Here is an 18,714-nt window from a genome sequence, read left to right as displayed (position 1 = left end):
TATAATATATAAAGAGGAATTGAGGCAAGCCACCCCAAAGGAAAAGCTATGTTTTATAAATATTTCTGTAGCTCCCACATCCCAGAGGAAGAAAAAACAAAACAAAACAAAACAAAACAAAACAAAACAAAACATTTACAACCCAAGCTAGTGGTTCCATGTGGTGGGCCCAGTAGGCTGAACCTTAGGGGGTGGGGGTGGGGGGCGGTGTGGAGGTCTTAAGGGCTGGGCCTGCAGAACACTCTCGATGAGGGCAGGGAGACCTCCACACACACACCCCTTCTTCCCAGGAGGTTGGTGTCTCTGGCTTGAAAGGTCAAGTCCATACTAGTCTTGCCAAACCCATGCCCCTGGCTTCTTAGACCAGCCTGAAAGGCAGCAAGTGGGCACTCCAAGGCCTCAGGCTGCCAGGTTATTTTTAATCTTGTCAGTTTCCTTTGATGTCCCGGCCCTCCTGTTCCTGGTGGCTTCCAAGTGGAAGCACAAGCCGCTTCGCAGGCCTGGCATCTGGAATTCACAAGCAAACATCCACGGGGTGTCTCCAGGCCCCCTGGCTGGCCTCTGAGGGTCCCCAGGAGCTCCCACAGGGGCGGGGCAGGCCTCACTTGCAGACATAGCGCTCCACCGTGCGCTCGCACCTGCGGCAGGTGACGTAGCAGCACCAGTGGTACTTGCAGTGGCACCGCTCGACCACGCGGTCTGTATAGGGGTTGTAGCCGCGTCCACAGCACATGAGGTCACAGCTGTCACTGCCGTGGGATGTCTTGTTGCATTGCCTGGGGAAAGGGGGAGATCAGTGAGTGCTTCTGTCACCTCCCGGCCCCACACTCCCCTCCAGGCAGCCCACGGCCTCCCCCACCAGGACTACAAACTCAATCCCCTTTGGGAGATGTCTTGGTCCTTGAGAATTTAAAATAATCCTCTTCCCCGAGGGTACGTCTCACTTTTCCCTATTATTTCTAATAGGCATTTGTCAAAATGATGGCGGTGTTTTATTTCTTGGAGATATCTTTTTTCTATTTCTTCCACTTCTAAATACTTGAAGGAGTCTCCAACCACTCTAATAATCTTATCTTCATATTTAATCTTGAATTACATTGTAACAAATGTAAAGATTATTTTTACTTTTAGAATCCCAGGATAAATCCTAAAACAGACAAAATGGCACTAGATGTGAGGCAAAGAGAGTGTCTGGCACACTGTTCATTAAGAGAGAGGGTCTGTCACCCATTTGCCCCCTATGTGCCAGGTGCTTCTCTCCAGTATTTTATCATATTGGAGGCATGCAGGGTCCTTGGGTCAGTGGAATTGTTATGCCCATTTTACAGATGGAAAGAGGTTCAGCAAAGGGCAGAGACCTACTCAAGTCTCACAGGAGTCTGTAGATGAGCAGAGCTTAAGCTCAAGGGTCTTGAAACCAAGTCCAGTTCATGCTGTCCCTACCCTAAAGGTCAGAGAACTCAGAGGCTGCCAGGGGCTACATTTCTTCCAGAATCACTTGTGCAGGAAAAGAAGATATAGAACGTCTCTATATCTAAATATCCTTCTTTTGCCACCAGCTCTTATGTCAAATGAAGAAGTATCTGTGTAGGTTGGCAGCTCCTCTAGCTGGGCTCAGGTTAGACAGGGATGTTGTCATGGGGACAAAGCTCATTTACATCCAACCCCCTGTACTCCCAAATTCTCTAACCTAGCAAAGCTCACGTTTCCCCTCCTCAAGGAACCCTTCCTTGATGTCTAGGCCAGGTCAGGGCCTCTCTGGGCTCCCCTTACTTCTAAGTTTCCCTCTGCCACAATCTAAGCACTCAATGTCTCTTTCTCTCCCCCGGGCCTCATGTAATGGGTGTGAGGAGTGTCTGTGGATTTAAGCTACTGAGATATTGGGGCTGTTTGTTATTGCAGAGAAAGCTGACCAATACAGATGTCTGCAAAGGCCCGTTCCCCAGAGGAATGGCTGAAAGCTGAGCATGGCAGAAAACCTTGGGGTGGGGCAGGGAGAAGGAGCATTCCGAGAAAGCAAGGAAGGCCCCTGGTGCTGTGGGATGGGGCATCCTTGTCAGTAGTTTGTCATAGGGGCGGAGTGGGGGCAGCTGAGAAAGAAGAGGCCTGGGACAGGAGACTGCCATTAATGAGCCCTTACCGTGGGACTGACACCACCTAGCACAGGGGAGCTGCTTGGTAAGTGTAATCAGAGATAACTCACCAACACTCTGAAGTGTGTGATATTGACTCCATTGCACAGAAGATGAGACTGAGCCTCAGACAAGTGAAGGGATTTGCTCGAGTTCTCACAGCTAAGGAGCTGCGGAGTCAGGGTGCAAACTCTCCTTTCCCGACACACACACACACACACACACACACACACACACACACACACACAGTGCCTGCCCCCCCTCGCCAAATGCAGAGAGACCCTCTCTTTGCTCTGCATTCTCAATGGGCTTCCCCCAGCCCCTCTGAGTTCTAGAATTCTCCTCTCCCCATCCCATCCTCATCACACCCATCCTGGCTCCCTCAACCCAGACTCTCACTCCTTCCTGTCTCCCTGGCCTGACCCGGTTCCATCTTCACTCTGCTCGACCCCCTCAATCTGGACTCCAGATGGGAGCCTAGGCCTCCTTGTGGAGCCTGCTGCCCTGGCCTGTGAAGACAGAGCCCCCTGAACTAGCCCCCCTCTCCTGGAGACAGGAACATGGGCTGCGGAGGAAGCAAATGCTGGCTGGGCACCAACTATGTGCCAAACACATTCTCAGACACCCTCTCTCTGGTTCAATATTCTTTTAACCCCGCAAAACACTCATTTTGTGGAATGCTATTAAGGGCTCCTTAATAAAAGAGTTCCACAGCCAAACACCTCTGGGAAACACAGCTTAGACAGATCCTTTACTGTGGGATTCCTCAGAGCCTTTAATATGTACTCATGCCTTGTGAATCACCAGAGAATTTCCCAAACGTATATGATTGCAGAACTATCTCTATTATAGCTACTCTGGACTGGCTTCCTCCAGAACCATCTCTGTGAAATGCTGCTCCTCTGAATCCCCACCAGCCCTGATAGCACACAGTAGGTCTGCAGTTGTTACTGGCTCCCTCCCTCTCCCTTGTCCTGAGCCAGCTTCAGCAGCCATGATGGGGCCATCTGTAGGGATCCCTGCCTTGGCTCTGAAACTGTGGGGAGAGAGTTAGGGCCCAGAAGGTGGGTGCACGCATGTCAGGAGACATGGGAGTACTGTCTCTCCACAGAATGTAGGCAGACCTCGCTTTCCCGCCGCCCCTCTAAAGTGTGGTTGCCCTAATCCTGCCTCCACTCTGTGCAGACATTCTGTGTCGCTGTGGGCTAGTTGATGCCCCCACCACCCCTTGTGCCTCACTCAGGTCCTCATTTGTCCGATAAGCAGGTTATATAACATTTATTTCTCGCTTTCACTTGACATTTACTGAGACCTAGTTTATGTTGGGCAACTTCTTTCCAAGCCCCTGTCCCCCGCTGTCTCTTCCCATCTGTCTCCCCAACTAGAGGGAAGGTGGAACGGGGGCCTCCCAGCAGCCTCCATTCTCAAGGGGCCCCTGTCTGCGTGAGATGTACAGCAGCCATTTCCAGAAGCTCTGCCAGGGGTCCCTTAAACCTTGGCACCTCCTCTCGGCATTCCTGGGGCCACCTCCTTTGACTGGGCAGAGACTCCGTGCCCCAAATGCCAACTGAGGCCTGACAGCGTGCCTGGCCCTGAGCTGGGATGAGGCATGTGCAACACAGCTGACCCTTACCTGTCTTGCGTCCCATGGGAGCCCACCTTCTCATTCTTCATGCAGAAGTCGGGTGAGCTCTGCAGATAGACGAGCTCTGAGTCCTTCACGGGTCGGATGTCGAGGTCCTTGGGCACCAGGTGCTTGCGGGTGCCCATGGGTCGGTGCACTACCTTGGTGGCCGACAGGTAGCGGGTCTTGAGGTCAGCAGCCACATCTCGAAGCTCCTGTAGCCCCTTCCAGCAGGTGCGGATGGAGCAGGAGCCAGATACCCCGTGGCATTTACACTTCATTTCCAGGGAAGCACGCAGAGCCTGCGGACAGGAGAGGGCATTGGGCTGGGCAGCCAGGGTTTCCTCCCTGGCCTGCCCCGGGATCCTGTGTCCCACCCCCCCAAATCCCCCATATCAGTGCTGGGTGCTCTCAGGAAGTCATTACCCACTCAGGCTTCAAGTAACGGGGTTTTCTGCTCTAAAGTTGGGGGGTATCGTAGGTCCTCAGCTCCCCCTCCAACTTGGGGGGCAGCTGGGAAGGGCAGAAAGAGAGTGGCATCTGCAGGATAACGAATGCCATTTATATACCTACTGTATACCAAGTGTTCTAACACGTAATATGGCTTAATCAGAACTACAGCCCTTCACAGGAGGTCTCTATTTCCTCATTGTAAAGAGAAGAAACGAAGGCTCATATAGGCTAAATCTCAGGCCCAGTGTTGCATGGCCGGGCAATCTTGGAGCTGAGACTTGAACGCAGGTCTGAGAGTGATTCCAAAAGCCATGCCTTTAATTAGTCTGTGCTTTTTCTTTCACACAAAACTGGGGCTCACTAAGTGCTTGCTGGAAAGAAGAGGGGAGGGAAGGAGTGTGGAGGGAAGGAAGAAAAGGCAGGAGGCGAGCGCATGAGGGGGTGTTCCCTGGCCTGGCTGGCCTTCCCCTTCCACTGCCGGCCTGCCAGGGGACCCTCAGCAAGCCTCTTCACTCAGCGCCTCTGTCTTCCTATGTGCAGAGCAAACGCATAATTGCCACCTTGCACAGCCATTGTAAGGTTTCAGTGAGATGACATATATGAAAGGATTTGATGAACTATAAAAGTTAAATCAATACTAGTTTTGAAAAGTCAGTCTAAGTAATAATTTGGTGGAGCAGGGAGGCTTGGGCTTTGAGGCTTGGGGAGACTCTAGTCCTGGCTTCGGAAGTGACTCCATCCCACTACCTTCCCTGGGCCTCAGTTTCCCCATGTGTACTTGAGGGGCATGAGTTATATCTTTTCAGTTCTGCTGTGTAACCCCCACTTCTTTGCACACAAGACTCGGTTCTCTGTGTCCAGGGCAGCCCTCCTGCCTGCCCTGTGCAGTCAGCTGTGAGACTTAGACCCCTGGGCCTACCTCCTGCATCAAAAAGATGGGGAAACTGAGGCACATAGAAGGCAGAGACTTGCCCAAAATCACTTGGTGATTTAGTGAGGGTGTTGGCCAAGGTCTCAGGGCCCCTTCTCTCTCACTTGTGCCAGGAAACGGGGAATGAGGGAGTCCATTCAAGTGTAAAATCTAGAATTGTCTCAGTGAAGCCTATGGGAGAGAGCTCAGGAATGAAGCGAACACAGCTGCAGGGCACGGTCAGCCTCCCGAAGGTGGGGAGGTACTTTTGAGTCCCCAAAGAAAGGTGAGCTATGTTCAGTTCCTCAGCTCAGCTGTGTGCCGCACTGAACCCATTGTATCCTAGAGGCCATTTACCCATCACGGGCCCTCTGCTCGGGGGAGGGGGACTGCTCCCTCTTGCCGATGCCCCAAGAAGCCCAGCTCCTTGGCATCAGGACCCTGGGGACAAGTCCAGGGTGCTCCTAGGCTGAGAACCCTGTTTGGACTTGAGGCGATGGCTGTGTCTCGGGCAGCACGAGGCTTGGGCCTGGCCATGGGTGGGAGTGCGGTCGGGGCCTTGGACTGGGGGCTGGGTGAAGGGCCCCCATTCAGTTTCCTGGGGTGGGGGGTGGCAGGACCCCAGGGTTGGGAGGCTGGAGTCCTGGGTCCCGGGTCAGGCTCTGCTACAGACCCGCAGTGTGACTTGGCCTCAGTTTCCCCAAATGTCCAAAGATGGCCTGAACATCCTAGAATCCTTACGTGAGGGACACCAGTGAGAGAGAAAGGTGAGGACATGGAAACCTCTGGACTTGGTGTCCCGCAGACCTGGGCTCCCTCAAGCCCTGTGTCCTTGGTTAATACACCTTAGCAATTTCTGCCTCACTTGGTGCCTCTGTAAAATTGGTCTCACAAGGCTGCAGGGAGGAGGTCATGAGAAGCCATCTGTAGCCGACACCGTTCTCCATCTGTAAGAAGGGGTAGCAGTACCTCTTCACAGGCGGTTTATGGACCACAGGAGAGAAAAGTCATCCAGCACCCAGCACAGTGTCTGGCACACAGATCAGTATAAAGTTTTTTATTTTTTTTAACTTTCAAAAAATAAAAAGGTCCATTCATTCGCTCACCCAAACTTTTGTGGAATGAGGTGAGGAATTAAGAAAAAATTGCTAACAGATGTTGAGGGAAAGTGTGTTTTGGAGGGTGGGGTGGGTTTTGGAGCCAGAAGGGGTCCCCATTAGATCCCAGGAGATGACTCCTTAGACTAAGGCTCTGGTGCCCCACAGCGCTCCCCATGCCACCTCCACCTTGGCCCGGAGCCCCAGAGGTCGAGCCTGAGAAACGCAGCCGATGGGGATTCGAGAGCACCAAACCTTCCATGTGATAGACGGGAACGACCAAGGCCAGAGAAGAAGTAACTTGCATACAGAGCCCAGTACCAGAGCCAAGGTAGAAACTCAGAGCTCCTAACCCCTAACTCAGTGCTGCTTCTTCTCTGCCAACATTCTCCAACCCAAATCCCAGTGGAACCCCTGGAGGAGGAGGAGCCAGGCAAGCCCCAAGTGGCTAGAGAGGGAAGAGCGGGGAGAATGTTAGTGTGAGTGCATCAGGGCCCATTCCACTGCCCTCCACCCCCTCCATCGGGGCACACTGGGTGGCCTTTTCTGGCCTACTGGCACAAGCACAACCATCTGGGGTGGGTGGGGTGGGTGGTTACCTGTCTCCCCACTTCACTGTTGTGTAGACGCATCAGTTTATTGGCTTGGGATCCTGTTTTTTTCACCTTCATAGGAGCATCGGAAAACTTGGCCCCCATGAGGAGCCCGTAGCTGAGGTTGTCCGCACATCCTCCCCAGCGGTTCCCGGGCCCGGGTGGCTCACCTGGGACAGGGCCGCAGGAGCAGCCAGGCAGGTCGCCGGAGGTGCAGGCCCGGGCGATGGCGTGGCTGATGGCGGCTGCCGACAGCGCATACACGAAGGCGGACTCCCGGGTCCCTGTGGGGAGGCATGAGGTCAGCCAGGGTGGGGTGACCCAGGGATAGCACCCAACCCAGGCCTGAGGGCCTCCTCCTTGGCCCCTACCTGCTTCTGTGAGGTCAGGTGGGGATGGGCTGCAAGCAGGGTGGAGCAGGTGGAGGACAGCACTAGGGCCATTAATCTGTCCCCTCACATTCTCCCATAAATGCACGCGTGCGTGCACACACACACTCACAAAGGCCTGCAGAGTCCTACACATGCACAGGCACTCCCTCAGTCCCACGTACTCTCAATCCCATATCTCCCCCTGCCTGCCCCACACTCAGTGTTAGGGGCTGCTTTAGAGAAATGGAGGCCCAGTCCCTGAGCTCAGCAAAGCACTCATGACCTGATGGGCAGGACAAGTGTGCGAAGAGCCTGCTGTGGGTTGAAATGTTTCCCCCCAAAAGACCTGCTCAAGTCCTCATTCCTGGTACCTGTGAATGTGACCTTATTTAGAAATAGGGTCTTTTGCAGGTCTAATTGAGCTCAGGTCATACTGGATCAAGGTGGGCCCTAATTCAATAACCTTAGAAGAAGAAGGAGTTTTGGATTCAGAGACACATAGAAGGAGAAGGCCATGTGACAGAGGCAGAGACTGAGATGATATAGCTCTAAGCCAAGGAACACTGAGAACCACCAGCCACCACCAGAAGCTAAGAAGAGGCCAGGAAGATACTCCCCTAGAGCTTTCAGAGGAGCACTAACTTGCCAACACCTAGGTCTCGAACATCCAGCTTCCAGAACTGTGAGGCAATAGACTTCTGCTGTTTGAACCTCCCATCCCCTGTTTGTGGTGCTTTGTTACAGCCACCCTAGCAAACTCACACAGAGCACAATATGTCTTGGCTATGAGGTGTCCTTGCCTTGGGTTCAAGCCCTGGCTCCATCTCTTATCTAGCAAGTCACATCTCTTACCTCTTAAGCCTCAATTTCCTTAACTGTAGAATGGGGAAGATGATACCTACCTAAAAGGCTATCTCTGGAGTTCAAATAATTCAAGAAGGAAGGAAGCTTTGTTAAGTGCTGTACAAACGTTAGCCGTTATGTGCAGGGGAGAGATTCGATTTATCAGGGAATTTCTGCTCATCAAAAGCCTTTCTGTTGCACACATGACCCCCAAATCCACCCTAGGAGCCACCTTCTCCAGGCAGTCTTCTCCAAAGATATTCTTTGTCTTTACATCATTCCGCATCTTTCAACAACTTTAGTTGGCCCGCTTTAGAATTACCTGCAAACACCAGTATGTCCCTGGCATCATTCATTCCTCCATTCATGCATTAGGGCATTTGTGCATTTGTGCTTATTCAGGCTCTCCTGCACTGGTATATTCACTTACTATATTTTTATTCATTCATCAATTCATGCCTAAATGTTCAGATCTATGATTAATTCATCCACCTCTCCATCCATCCATGCCTATGACCCTCTGTGTATCCATCCATCAACCATTCACTCATCCACCCATTATATATCCATTCATCCACCCCTGAATTCATCCACCTATCTAAACATACATACGTTTATGCCTGAACTCATCCATCCCTACCCACATGCATTCCAGCAGCCCCACTGGCTCTCTACCTCTCTCCAGGTCAAGCAGGTAGTTGGGGGCAAGTTCGATGGAGGAGCAGTTCCAGCGCATGTCCGCAAAGGCCTTGCGACAGGCCTTCATGACCTCACGGGCGGCGTGCACGACGGTATGCATTAGTTCCAGGTTGCTGCGGCACAGCTGCACCTGCGCAGACACCAGGCCCTCCAGCTGCTTGCAGTGCTGCGTCTGGTTCAGCGCCAGGGCTGCCGGCGTCTTGGACAGCGCCCTGCACACAGCCGAAAGGCAACAATGATGAAGGAAAGACAGAGCATGTGAGGGGCCGCATAACCTCGACCCTCCAGGCCCCAGCTGCTCCTCAACTGGCCAGTAGCTGTTGCTGGAAGGAGCCAGGAAACCGAGAGGCAAAGCACCATCCCCCTCATCTGCTTCTCTGTGACCTAGGGCACATCGCCGTCCATCTCTGGGCCTCAGGCCCTCATTCATAACATAGGATCCTGACCTCCATCCGACCTAAGCTTTATTATAATTCTACTAACAATAAACAATTTTGCAGTTAACAAGGTACTCACATCCATTGTCTTTATTTAGTTCTCACAAAGCTGTGAATTACTTTTCATTCAACATTTATTCAACACTGAGTACCTACTAAGTGCCAGACATTGTTAAGTGCTAGATTACTGTAATTATAGTAATAGGTTATAGTTAATTGAACACTTACTATATGCATAATGTAAGTTAGGAGTCTCCTATCATTGCTTCATTTAATTATTAAACTCATTTATTAAGCTATAAAGTCCTACATGCGTGCGAGGGATTTTTATTAGAGAGCCATTCATTTTCTGATAAATCAGAAATAGCCATTAACTTGCCATGTGATCTTAGTAAATCACCATCTCTCCCTGGACCTCAGTGTGCATACCTATAAATGCATTTCCCAGAATGGGTTCCAGCGAAACACTCTGAAAAAAGAGATCCGTGGTCAAGCACATTTGGGGAACATGATATACTACAAATCCCCTTGGAGAATCATGATGTACATTCATATTTTAAAGCCCTGAGAAATGTACCAGCAAAGCAACAGGCTTGGTTTTGCTTAACTCTTAGTCTGCTGAGCACGAAGCCCTTTGAGGAACACTGACCTCATCCGTGCTTTGGGAAATGCTGGCCTGGGGGCTCTCTATGGACCCTGGCGATGCTATAGGACCTAAGAGGTTCCCAGATCCTGGCCCAGAGCACTGGGATTCCAAGACTTGAGGAGCAGGGGTCCATCCCGGATCTGTCTTTTTCCCTAGGCCTTCTCTGAGGAACACACTGCATCAGGCAGCACCTCCTCTAAGTGCAGGCTAGAGAGACCACAGCCTTAAAGAGTTCCACATAGACTTACCCCCTGCCCCAGGGTAAGCTGACCCTCAGCCACCCAGGGGAGACCCTGGAGGGAGAGGGGGTAAAAATAGGCCAATCTGAAGCTACGAGTGCTACGTGCCCACAGCAGTCCTCACTCAGGGTTGGGGCTCAGCCCTGGCAAGGCTGAGATCCTAGAACCCCTGAACTGAGATCCTGAGGGAGGCAGCCTGGTGCCAGAGAACAGCACAGGCCTGGGTAGACTGGTGGCTCTGTCCTCCCCTTGTGACTCTGCGCAAGTCACTTAACCTCTCCTCTCCCAGCAACTTCCCAGCATTATCTGAGGGATTAACTCAGACAATGTGCATCTCTTCTCTGCCTGGGGTTGACACGCCATGGTCAGCGCTCAGCTCTATTACTGCCTTAGTGATCTTTTCCTACTTGTGGGCTGCCTTATACTCTCACTTACTCGAGGCCCAAGGGCTGCCACCTGACATTTAAGGTCCCTCAGAACCCGGCTCCTTGCCTTCTCCAACCTCTTATTCTTGTCCCCCATGTGTCCTAACACCCGGCCACGCAAGACTCCTGGCTTCTCTGACAGAGACTATCATACCATCATGCCTTTGCCCAGGCTTTTCCTGACACCAGGAATGCCTTTCCCCCTGCTCCTGTACCTAAATGAATAAATTAACTTTATCTGCTTGTGGAAGACATATGTACTAAGCACCAACTCTTCTCAGATGCATTTGGTAATGAACATGACACAGAACCCTTTCTCAAGGAGCCCCTAGACTAATGGCAGCACAAACCTATCAACAGTTAAAAGGCAGGGACCCAGATGTTCCAGCTCATGGGCTGGGCCAGGGAAGAGCACAGGCTTTGGGCACCACCTGTATGACCTAGGTAAATTACCCAACCTCTCCGGACCTCATGTTCCTCATCTGTTATAAGAAAATGATAATATCTACTTCAAAAGGTGATGGTAAGACTTAAATTATACAATGAGTGCAAAGCATTTGGAACATCCTTAAGCAGGATCCCCTTGGTTGTTGTCCGGTGAATCTTGGACCAGTGGGAATAAAAGACCTGGATTCTAGCTCAAGCTCTGCCCTCTATATGCTGAGCGATTTGGGGAAATAGCTGCCCCTCTCTGAGCATTGACTACAACGGGGCTCCTAGAGGTCTCGTAGGGGCTGAATGAGATAATATGTGCTATGTTTAATACTAATAGGTTAGTTTGCTTCCGCTTGCCTCTCATTCTCTGCCAGGCCCCACCCATCCTACAGCTCCAAAGCACAGAAATCTTCCAGGGGCCCAGGAAGCAGACCCAGGGTAATGGCATGACCTGGTGTCCACAGTTGGGGCAGCACAACCCAGGCTCTCTGACATCGATGTGGCTGTCCTGTGCAGTCTTCCCTCACTGCGAACCCTAGCACATCCCCACTCCCCCAAACCATGAGCAGGGAAATGTCTGGTGTACCTGGATGCCAGCGTCTAGCATGCAGAGCAGACCTCAGGCATGCTTTCTTGACCTAAACTGAACAGTCTGTCCCAACCTGGCCTTTTGAGCCACTGAGGCCCGCCTACACCGGGACACCTCAGGGAACGTATGATCCGACTTCCTGCCGCCTGTACTGGGCGAGGTGTCACCACATAGAGGTAGAGGCCACCCCTCAGTTGTGACCTCCACTTCCACCCAGCAGGCACTGTCCACATGTGCAGCCCCACATGGACACAACACTCCCCAGTTTGCAGAGCCTCTCACATCAGGCCTCACCCCCTTCTCACGATGCTCAGAGTGAGCCTCCTCCGTGCAAAGGAGGACACTGAGGCCCTGCCGTGCCTGGGTGCTCTGCCTCCTCCTGACACCATCCTCCTGCAGACCTGGCCTCCCCTTCCCAGGTCCCCGCTCTGCTGGGCTGGGGGCCGTCCACACTCAGCCTGTGTCCTGAGCCTGCTCTGCCCCTCATCTCACCCAGCTCTCTTCCTCTCTGAGACATTTTTTCTGTCTCACAACAGGAAGGACTACATGAGATACACCAGAAAATCCTGGGTGTGGTACCGGGCACACAGCGGGCACTCGGGTGGCGAGGGCTGCTTCCCTCCCAGGTCTTCTCCCTGCTCTCCTGCTCAAGCCAAGAAATGGGGTAACGTGAGCCAAGCCTTTCCTGGGGACCTCACTTCAGGCAATTCCTGAGTGCCCGGTGCTGCAGAGCCCAGGGAGGGGAGCTCTGTGATCCTGGTCCCTGAGGACCCTGGGCCACGCTGGGTCTCAGCCTGTCCACCTCTGAAGTCATCCAGGACCCGCCTCCCCAGCTGGCAGTGAGAGCAGGTGCTGTGAAGGAAACCACAGTGAGGGTGCTCCCAGATGAGGCTCAGACAGTACAGGTGGGTGGAGGACAAATAGGAAGAGTCCTGGAGGCCCCTGACGGGCCCAGGGTGGACACCAAAGGAGCTGCTGGAGAGACTGGCTGGGACAGAAAGGCCGCTCGGTGTGGAGGGGGAGACCCGCCTACAGGAGTGTGCAGGCTGGGAGACCCAGAGGCGGGAGGCAGCGGATTCCACTCCTGAGGAGGGCCATGCGGTCATCTGGTAATTAGTGGTAATGACCGTATCTAACTAAGTCCCCCTTGGGGAGGTAATCAAGGATTAGGGCAGGAGGCGGGGGAGTTACCCGTCTGGACATCTCCACCGGCTTGCCTCACTGCAGCAGGCCCCTAATTGAAAACATTTTGGTTTATCTGGAGGTGGGGGCACGGGGGAGAGGGTGGAAGAGAGGACAGGAGGGAATAGAGAGTTCACAGGCAAGGCCTGTGCCAAGGGTGCTGCTGGAGTGGCTGAGGTCTCTCCATTTGGGAGTCATGGGTTCTCCTGGGGGGCAGAGACCTAGGTTTCAGCTCCAGCTCAGCTGTTCACCCGAAATGCCACCTAAGGCAAGTCACTGCCCCTTGCCAAGCCTCAGTTTCCCCACCCCATTGTGTAAGTGGGGACACTGAGGCTCAGAGACGGGCGGGGCTTGCCCAGACCTGTACATAGCCAATCAGAGGCAGAGCCAAGCTAGAACCAAGGCCTCGCAGATGCCAGGCTAGGGCTCTTTCACTCCCATTTTCGAGATGAGGAAACAGGCTCAGAGCCTATAGTAACTGATTTGCCTGAGGCCTGGCTCATGGCTAGTGAACTGGCAGAGCTCAAGTGAGGACCCAGGCTTCCCAACTCCAGTCCTGTGCTCTTTCCACCCACTCTGCAGCAGCTCTGTCCCTTGTGGGGACTCCTGGGCCTCTTCCTCGAGAGGCACAGTCCCTAGTGAGCAGCAGGCTTGGGGCTGCCCAGGGAGGCGGGGGTGGCTTTTACGGGCCCTCCCAGCCATCCCATGCCTTTTCCCTCATTGACAACCCAAGAGGTTCACCCTCCCCTCCGCCCCCGCCCTGGGCAGCCAGAGAAGGAGGTGGACAGCCCACCTGGGTCCCTCACCACTTGCCGGTCTGAGAGCCTCCCAGCACCTGACTTGGGTGGGAGGTGAGGTAGGGGAAGGATTCCCATATTATTTCTGGTCGGCTGCTTTCGAGGGCAGCCAGGCTCTGTCCTCCTCTCCCTTACTCTCCGTCCCACCAGGAAACTCAGGCCAAGTCCTAGGTCCCCAACTGGTGGGCATTCTAGGTCACCAAATCACATCTGGTTTCAGTTCCTACGTCAAATACTTCTTTCATCTTCAGCTCGCTTTTTAAATTCCAGGGCAGTAGGACCCCTAGGACGATCCAAGGACAGATGAGTCTCCTGGATGAGTCCCCAGCCTCCCACCAGCACTGTACACTTCTCTGGTCCCAACTCTCCTGTGGCTCCCTGTAACCAACAGGCCACAGAACCAGACAGCCTAACTCCAAATCTTGCCTTTGCTGCCTACCAGCTGTGACATCCTGTTAGTTAGAGACACCCTGTTAATTCCTCTTCTGTTTAATGGGGGTGATAGCAGGGCACACCTCACAGGGTAGGTGGGAGATTTAAATGAAGCAATATACACAAAGCACTTAAAATTGTGCCTGGCATGTAGCAAGAACATATAGAGTTGGCCCTTGAACAAGTCAGGGGTTAGAGGCACCAATGCCCCTGGTCCCATGCAGTCAAAAATTCACATTAAACTTTTGACTCCCCCAAAACTTAATTTGTCCTTCAGTACCCATGGAGGATTGGTTTTAGGACCCCTGCGGATAACAAAATCCATGGATGCTCAAATGCCCTATATAAAATGGCATCAATCAATGCATACAGTTGACTCTGCATATCTTTGGACCTCCAAGCATGGATAGAAAACAGTGCAAGAATTTAATGAAAAACATCCACATATAAGTGGACCCGGCAGTTCAAACCCATGTTGTTCAAGGGTCAACTGTTCACACACACACACACACACACACACACACACGCACACGCACACACGCACACACCTGTTATTCTCAAACTCCACTTTTTCTCCTGCTTCCCTCTCTATCTTCAGCTACAGCAAGAGTTTAACCACTAACGAAAGGTTTGGCTTCATGAAGCCAGTCTGCCTGAGTTCTGAAGCCACAGCCACCATTAATTACCTGTGTGACCTTGGGTCAGTTACTTAACCTCTCTGTACCTTCATTTCCTCAAATGTAAAATGGTAGTGAAAAGAATATCACCTACCTCATAGGAGTATTATCGAAACGAAATGACTAAAGCTCTTGGAACAGTGTCTGGCATTTTCTAGTAGGCTCCTGTAATTCATGGTTTCTGTTTCCCCACATACACTGTCCTGCCTCTATGCTTTTGTGCCAGCCCCAGCTGTTCCTCCTGCTTAGGGTGCCTGCTTTGCATTCCACCCTTAATCATCAAAATCTTACCTATCCTTCAAAGCCCAGCCCAAAGTCACCTCTCCTAGGTGGGAGTAACTGCTCTTCCTCTGGGCTCCCACGCTCCCTCTCCAAGGACACAGCCCAAAGTCCACTCTGTTTTTTATACATGTGCACCTCTCCCCAGAGGCTAGGAGCTTCTTTAAGGCAGACACTGAATTGTACCCATTTGGGGGCAGCCTGAGCTATGCAGTGGGGACGGCATGGATACTGGGCTTAGCTAGCCAGCCACATGCCAGCTTGGGGGCTTGTGCATATCACACTTCTTGGAGCCTCGGAGCCTCGGCATTCGCACTGTAGCGCAGGAAGGATAGCAGCGCCCCCACAATGGTCTAGGAGCAAGCCCAGTTCTCGGCCTGATGCTCCTTTGCTCGTTAGCAAATCCTTTCCCTTTCTGGACGCTGGTTTCCTTCTCTGTAAAATGGTGGTGGTGGGCAAGGAAGGCTTGGACTCCCTGGTCAGAAGTTTCCATGAGCTGGGACAGGGCAAGGTACCAGCAGAAGAAGGTGGATGATTTCTTACAAAACTAATGAGGAGTGGCTGAGCCCAGGCTTCTCCTTATAAACAAAAAATGCAGGAAGATGGGGTTCCCCTATTGGATCACCGATTAATCGATAACTCAGCCCCAGAAGGGGTAGGGCCGGTGACCTCGAGACTGTTTGCTGGTGGCCTGGTCCCTATCGCAGCTCAGTCTTCCAGCTTATCCATGAACCTCCCCCAGAGGCCCTCCCTAGCCCCCATAATCTGTCCCCTGCCTGTGTTATCTGCACGGCTTCCCACCCCCAAGCCCGAACTCCAGACTGTGTCCTGTCCTGGACTTTCCCACCACTCAGGGAGTTCCTCCATGCCAAGTGCCCTCCTTCTTGCTGTCCCCACCTGCCCCCCTGAGCCTCCTCAGGCCTAGCCTAGGGGCGCTGCCCCAGAAAAATATCCCCAGGGTTTCCAGTGTGTGCCCCCTCACCAGGTGGTCTCCCCTCCTCTGGGCCCCCACAGAACCACCCTGGTCTCTTCAGGGCGCTTGGAGTTATTTACGGCCTGGGCTTATCTTTTCCAGTCCGGAGGGCGGCTCCTCCAGGAAAGGGCTGGGTTTGACTCCTCTCTCTCTCTGCTTGCAGGGCCCACAGTCCTACACAGAGCAGGCGCTCCCTTCTGCTGGATGGAAGGGTGCTCTCTCTCCTACCTACCCCTCCATCATCTCTATCTCAAGGAATACCCTTCACATGTGCAAAGCATCTGGCAATTTTTGTGGTGCTTTCAAGAGCCACTTCTCATCTGATCTGAGTGACTTACAGACACTGACCCTCCTTTGACAGAGGAGGACACAGAGGCTCCCAGAGACTATGGGACACTTCCTCAAAGTCACCCAGGTGGAAGGGTCGGGACTGTTTGAAGACCTCCAGCTAGGGTCGGAAGACTGACAAGGAAAGGGAACAGCAGGACCCTGTGCAGGGTGCAGACTCTCTTGACTGTGCCCCTTGCTCACGCTATCCTTTTCCATCTGCCCTTGGGGGCGTTTTGCGCAACTCTCAGCTGCACAGGACAATTTTGTCGACCTCCAGGCCCTGTCTCGCTCCTGCTTTGAAACCCTCCGGGAGGTAAGAACAATATTTTACAGAGGAAGAAAAAAAGACGATTAAGAAGAGTGACTTGCCCCGGCCTCGAAGCCAACTTCTGCTCCCAGGATTGGGGCGCGCTCGCCCCATCCAGGGGACCCCTTAACGCTCCCCGCCGCCCCCGCTGCCCATCCCGGGGCCCAACTGAGTAGACTCGGGGTCCCTACTTACAGCCACTTGATGCCATAGCACACGCCGGTCTGGAGCACCAGGGCGAAGAGAAGCGCCTCGTAGACCTGCGGCCGCGCCCTCATAGTCGCGCGGCGGGCGCGCACGGGGGTCGCACCCTGGAGGAGCCGCGCCAAGTGCCGCCGCGCTCACGGCCACCGCCGCTCGTCTTCGCGCTGGTCGCCTGCAGTTGGAAAGAGCAGAGGCGGCGGGTTAAGGCGGCGCGCAGGGCGTGGGCCGCGGCGGGGATGGGGGGGCGTTTTATTCAAATTACGAAGGGGGGTCGGGGCCCGGAGAGGCCGAGCTCGCGGCAGGCGTCGCCTCCCGCCCTGCTCAGCCCGGGACGCGGCCGGCGTCTGGCTCAAATTAGGTGCCGCCGAAGCGCGGCGGAGGGCGTGTCCACCTCGCACGGCCCCTAGCCCGGCGGTTCCTTTGTGCCACTTGGGCTGGGACCCAGGCTGCCGGCAGGAGGGGGAGGGAGCGACAGGACCAGAGACACCGGAGAGACCTGGCAGAGAGACAGAGAGAGAAGAGGCCGAGGCTGAAAGACACTGAGCAGAAGGAGAAGCCGGGATAGACACACGGAACTCTGCAAGGACAAAAAGGAGAGGGCGGAGGGGGTCGTGGCGGAGGGCGCCGGCGGGCCAGAGGAGGAGTGGATTTGGGGCCCAGAATCTGGCTTCTTATCTATGCGATAGTAATTATTATATTATGGCCCTGGTGATTTTCCTTCCCCACTGGGCCTCAGTTGACCCCCTCTGTAAACTGTGGACACAACTGTGAATCGAACTGTAATAAAGAACTTTCATCTAACAGGATCGCATTTGCTCCTCACAGCAACCCTGCGAGATAGGTACTACCACTGCACTCATCTCACAGCCAGGAAGACTAAGGTCCAGGGATGTGAAATGGGATTGTTCAGCCAGTGAGCGCCTGGTGTTCTACTACCACGTCTATTCTGGTGTCCGGTGACATCACGGACCAGGAGAAGACAAGGACATGGGGACTTGCTCTGGGAATCAGTTTCTCAGTCTGTAAAGGGGAGGATAAGAAATGGGATGGCAAAGGTCTTTGTATTGTGAGGGCTGTTCAGGATGCCAGGTCTCCTAGTCCCACTCAAGCTGTCTCCCTTCCGAGGGTCGGGTGGTGCTTCGGCTGGGGCGGGGGACGGGGCGGCAGCCTGGCCTTGACTGAGCAGGGACGCTCACCGAGCCTGCGCGATGCCGCCTCCGGCCGCCAGGCGGCGTCCTGGGGCCGCAGAGCAGCCGCTACCCCTCCCTCTCGCAAGCCTCAGAACCACTTTCTCCGGCTTTTCTCTTTCTCTCTCTTTTTTTTTTTTCTCTCTTCATTCTCGCCTCATTAACTCCCTTTCCAGCTTCTCCCAAATTTACCAACACCTGGCGTTTGCCTAGAGTCATTCACAGCCCCAGCCTTTCTCCCCTGGGGAGAAGCAGAGACAAAGGGATTCCTTTCTAAAAGATTTGGGGGGTTTGAAAAAGGAGGCGTCTGCCTTAGTGCAGGCGCTCGAGTGAAAAGGGGGCGCTCTCAGTTGGCTGTGTGAGCTTGGGCAAGCCCTCCACCACCCAGAGCCTCAGTTTCCCCCTCTGTAAAAACAAGGTACTGGACTTCGCCACGCATCTCCCGGAGGTCTTTCCAGACTCCTAGAAGTCTGCGGGTCTTTGAGCTCCCCTCTGCCTGTTTCCACTATTCCGAATACCTGTGCAGTGTGTGCAAGTACGTGTATGCCTTAAACGCGCACGCACGCAGATTGAAACCCCACTGTTTTCTGGAGCCTTCCAGCATGACCCAGAGGAAGGCAAGGAGAGACCCCTGAATTACATTTATTTTCTCCTTCTCATAGTCTCCCGCTAGACGTCTAGCACAGGCGTTGGCTACAAATATGCGAGTCAAGGCTGGGGGTCTCAACGGGATTCTCAGTGTAACTCCCACCCAGCCTGTATCCAAACCCTTTGTCTTACTAGCCCCGAAAGTTTTACCACACTCGCGAACGAGAAAAATATCGGCTGGATGTGGAGAGGAGGGGAGATGATC

General features: G+C 53.5%; 1 protein-coding gene across 2 annotated transcripts in view; it reads right to left on the bottom strand.

The window, feature by feature from the left end:
- Window positions 1–23: 23 nt before the first annotated feature.
- The window catches only part of WNT11 (Wnt family member 11), a 21,002-nt gene continuing 2,311 nt past the window's right edge, over window positions 24–18,714 (bottom strand). The window contains exons 2-6 of one of the 2 annotated variants that reach the window (XM_011368398.2): window positions 16,666–16,846; window positions 8,699–8,934; window positions 6,816–7,093; window positions 3,766–4,058; window positions 24–776 (exon numbers count right to left, since the gene is read on the bottom strand). In XM_011368398.2, coding sequence (XP_011366700.1) covers window positions 602–776; window positions 3,766–4,058; window positions 6,816–7,093; window positions 8,699–8,934; window positions 16,666–16,748 — 1,065 coding nt within the window. In that variant the 5' untranslated portion in view covers window positions 16,749–16,846 and the 3' untranslated portion in view covers window positions 24–601. Of the gene's footprint in view, window positions 777–3,765; window positions 4,059–6,815; window positions 7,094–8,698; window positions 8,935–16,665; window positions 17,298–18,714 lie in introns of those variants that run through there. The other variant, XM_023535561.1, reaches the window with a different exon arrangement.

Source organism: Pteropus vampyrus, unplaced genomic scaffold, assembly GCF_000151845.1.
Source record: "Pteropus vampyrus isolate Shadow unplaced genomic scaffold, Pvam_2.0 Scaffold141, whole genome shotgun sequence".
In the NCBI taxonomy this organism is placed as follows: Eukaryota; Metazoa; Chordata; class Mammalia; order Chiroptera; family Pteropodidae; genus Pteropus; species Pteropus vampyrus.
The sequence above is the reverse complement of the archived record's forward strand: the minus strand, read 5'-3'. Positions and strand labels throughout refer to the sequence as shown.